Source organism: Cebus imitator, unplaced genomic scaffold (genome assembly GCF_001604975.1).
Source record: "Cebus imitator isolate Cc_AM_T3 unplaced genomic scaffold, Cebus_imitator-1.0 Scaffold773, whole genome shotgun sequence".
NCBI lineage: Eukaryota > Metazoa > Chordata > Mammalia > Primates > Cebidae > Cebus > Cebus imitator.
Window position 1 is genome coordinate 143,145 of NW_016108088.1, and position 4,008 is coordinate 147,152.

Genomic DNA, 4,008 nt, shown 5'->3' on the forward strand with positions numbered 1-4,008 from the left:
TCTGTGCCTGCTGGTTGCTAGCCGGGGCTGTTCTTGCCTGCTGGATGCTAGCCGGGGCTGTTCTGTGCCTGCTGGTTGCTAGCCGGGCTGTTCTTGCCTGCTGGTTGCTAGCCAGGGCTGTTCTTGCCTGCTGGTTGCTAGCCGGGGCTGTTCTGTGCCTGCTGGATGCTAGCCGGGGCTGTTCTTGCCTGCTGGATGCTAGCCGGGGCTGTCCTGTGCCTGCTGGTTGCCAGGCTGGGCTGTTCCTGCCTGCTGGATGCTAGCCGGGGCTGTCCTGTGCCTGCTGGTTGCTAGCCGGGGCTGTTCCTGCCTGTTGGTTGCTAGGCCGGGCTGTCCAGTCATCCCTGGACAAGGACCCAGATGCTGACACCTGTAGGCAGGCATCCCTGCAGCCAAGGAGAACTGAAAGGACACCACACCCAAGAGAAACCAATTTAATGCTTCTGTTCTCAGCATTTCACAACATGCAGGACTCAAATGTATACAACAGAAGAAAAAAACCCATAACTGTTTGAAAAGCTTTTGTCCAGTGATTAATATTTTGGTATCTATTGACAATCCCTTAGAACTTTAAATCTCAAAAACAAAAAAGCACTGCAGATCTCCATTATTTATACAGAATTATCTGAATTATATAAACTCTTCTGAACAGAACAATTACATGTCAAGAATCCAGGACGCCTAGAAGGTGCTTTTAATATTTTTGAGGTTTTTATAAAAGCCAGTGTTTTGTATTAAACAAATGCTCTCTGAGAATTGAAGCCTTCTAAAGGCAGACATGGCCCAGTTTCCTGTTAGAGATTTGGAAGCAGAGCGTCAGGAAGGCCTGTGACTTGTCCATCACTTGACCAGCCAGGGGCCAGCTGGGGCCAGGCAGATCTCCAGGCTGCAGGTCCCTTCCAGTCCTGTCCCTGCTGCCCTCTGTGATGATCTCTGCTGAGAAGTGTTGATAGTTTGTCCTGCAGCTGCTAGGCACACGAACCTCAGCCACCAGATGTTCTTGAAGCCAACCCAGCTGCACGTCTGGGCCATGCTCTGTCACTGCAGCTAGGTCGTCTGCGGCAGGTGACTCTTCTCTCTCCTGGGGAGCAGCTCCAGCTGGTCTGCATCCTGCACGGTGCTGCAGGGGGACAGCAAGGCACTAGGGTCTCGGCACATGTGAGGTAGGGTCAAAACGGTGATGTTCACAACTCAACACCAGCCCTCCATGCCACGGCGGCACTCACGGGTCCTCCTTCACCAGGCAGACACGAAAAGCAGATGATAACATGGCTCAAAGACAGGCTTTAGCTCACCAATCAGCTGAAGGTTTTGGGACTGGGTTTTTTCGGACAATGATGTAGATTTTAGCTTCCAAATGTGCACGGCTACACAAAGGTCTGGATGCTGGGTGCTATGGGCACCACAGGAGGGTGGAAAGAACCAACTCATTCGATTTGAAACTTTATCATTAATCACTCATACATATTTTTCATGGAAAAATGTCTTTTTAAATGTAATTAAAAGAATATTTTTTAAAACGTACTTTATGAAACTTCTCAGGCAGTTCAAGTAACATTATTGAATGAAGTAAAAGAGGCCCACTGACATATAAACTGTGAAACAAACTCTGCTGGAATCGTGCCACGTGTGCTGTTGCTGTGCAAAGCTACATGGGGACTGAGAACCATGAAATGATTTTCAGATGAATGTCTAGAGAAAATGAAAACAAAAATAGAGCCGATAAATCTAGTCATTCGATAATTCAAAAAATATAAATCTTGAATTCCTGGCACCAATTTTAAAAACCATTAGACTCTATGACAAGATCATCTTCTTTAGGACACATTCTCAACAGCTTTGATGTGTGTAAAACACAGCATCCTGCACAGGACACACGCCACGTCCCCAGTGTGGTGGCCGCGTCACTCAGGGGCTGAGCGCTACAGCATACTCTGCTGCTCCCACAGGACACACGCCGTGTCTCCAGTGTGGTGGCCACGTCACTCAGTGGCTGAGCGCTGCAGCATGCTCTGCGCTCCCACAGGACACACGCCGTGTCTCCAGTGTGGCGGCAGCGTCACTCAGTGGATGCGCGCTGCAGCATGCTCTGCGCTCCCACAGGTGGCACTACGGCTCTACCTTACTGTTTTGTGAATATTAAAAAATCATGCAGAAATCTCCTAACGCAACAGCTATGATGACAAATCTAAACATCCAAAGTAGCTGTGTCCTGAGGAACTTCCTGCGATGTCCACAAGGCAGCCGCTGCTGTCCTCCGGCAGAATGCGGTGACTCCTCTGGTTTCATGGCTGGTCAAGAATGACTTCTGGAATCAGTAACAATGCACCTAGGAACTGACCAAAATCTCCTGGCAGGATGCAAATCATTTCATAATCTTACTCCAGCTTAACTTGCTGCCTAGAAAGGGCTGCGCTTTCCACCTGTGACTACTGGCCGTGCATATTCTACAAAATCATCTATAAGAACGGGCCAAGCTCCTAAAGGAAAGCAAACAAACAGAAAACCCGTTAGAGCACAGCTTTTGTCTTCAAAGCATTGTGCCACATATCAATCCAACATTTACATTTAAAGAACGCAAATGATTTGAGACCCATACCGTTCATGTTTCACAATGAACCAGCCCAAGTTACCCAGTTCTTTCACCCTAGCAAGGCCAGGTCAGCAGCCCTGGCGTGTGCGTGCTATGTCCAGGGGCCCGTGGGCTCACAGTGGCCCCACGTCCTCGGTGAGTGCTCTGCGAAGTCACATCGGTGACTCAGGAAGGGAGCTAAATGGACCCACATGGAGCAGAAGAGCAGGAGGCACGTTCCTCCAGTCATCGGCATTCTTGGCAGCAGGGGGTTGCTGCCTCCTGCCCATCTTCCCAAGTAGGACCCTCCCTGCCTCTCCCCACCGGCAGCCGAGTGCCCTGTGAGCTCCTGCACTGAGGCCTGGAAGGCTCTTGGAAGCTGCGCTTCTGTCGATATTCAACGATCCCTTCTTTCATTTGACAAGCATTTACTGGGTGCCTCTGATCTAGGGATGGTGCTAATTGTAGAGGACACAAAGAGAAATATAAGCTAAAACAGGCAGACAGACACGTAAACCACCTGTCACAAGGCACCGTGCCAGTACTGAAAACAGATCACTGCCTGCCAAGGGGGCAGTGAGGAGGCAAGTGGGTGGCGCCTAGACGGGAGGCCTTCCACTCAGAGACCATCCCTTCCCCAACATGGCAGTGTGCCCAGCACACAGCAGGCTCCAAAGGCCCTCTGATGCAGCGTCCTAAACACAGAGGAAGACGAGTAGGTAGATATATTTATGTAAGTGGACGGGAGTTGGAATCTCCAAGTAAACCTACGTAGCGCAGTGCAGAGCTGACCTAAGGCATCGTGTGGGACTGAGAATTTGGGAGTGGTGGTTTCCAAATACCTAACTCCATGGCTCTGCCGTGGGGGTCACATTCAATTTTGAAATGCTTTGGCTTAGAGGACTTCTTGATTTAAACTAAATATAAAGCCCTGTTCTTCTTTTGTATGATTTACAGAAAATAATAACGAAGGGGATAGTATTATTACCACCCCCATCTCAGTGATGGGGTCACCACTCTAGAGGCAGGAAAAGTTAACGTTCTCAGGTGTAAGCATTTTGGTGAATCATCTGAAGCACAATTTCCAGTACCTTCTTCATCGTAGTTAGACATATCATCTGCAATCATGTTTCCAAAGTCCAGCAGGAGATTCCAGGTGTCCCTTGGAATTGATCTTTTGTGATGTTCCTAATACATAAGAGTAAAAAACAAAAAACCCACCCGATTTAAGATATAGAGCTTAACTCTCTTATATTCTAGTGGCCAATGTCTTCAATTAATGAGTGATGTTCAGTTAATAATCTTCATTAATTTGATCAGGAATAAGTACAATCAATAAAATTTTTAGAAGTTAAAAGTAATAGCGTTCTGTATAAATGTTAAGTGCTACAACAATGCCAAGGTCCAAATAAAGAAAGCAGACTTATTTAAAAAAA

General features: G+C 47.9%; 1 protein-coding gene across 4 annotated transcripts in view; it reads right to left on the bottom strand.

The window, feature by feature from the left end:
• Positions 1-418: 418 nt before the first annotated feature.
• The window catches only part of DCUN1D2 (defective in cullin neddylation 1 domain containing 2), a 36,962-nt gene continuing 33,372 nt past the window's right edge, over positions 419-4,008 (bottom strand). For all 4 annotated transcript variants that reach the window (XM_017519763.2, XM_037735293.1, XM_017519762.2 and 1 more), the window contains 2 exons: positions 3,664-3,760; positions 419-2,480 (listed from right to left, as the gene is read on the bottom strand). In XM_017519763.2, coding sequence (XP_017375252.1) covers positions 2,401-2,480; positions 3,664-3,760 — 177 coding nt within the window. In that variant the 3' untranslated portion in view covers positions 419-2,400. The remainder of the gene's footprint in view (positions 2,481-3,663; positions 3,761-4,008) is intronic.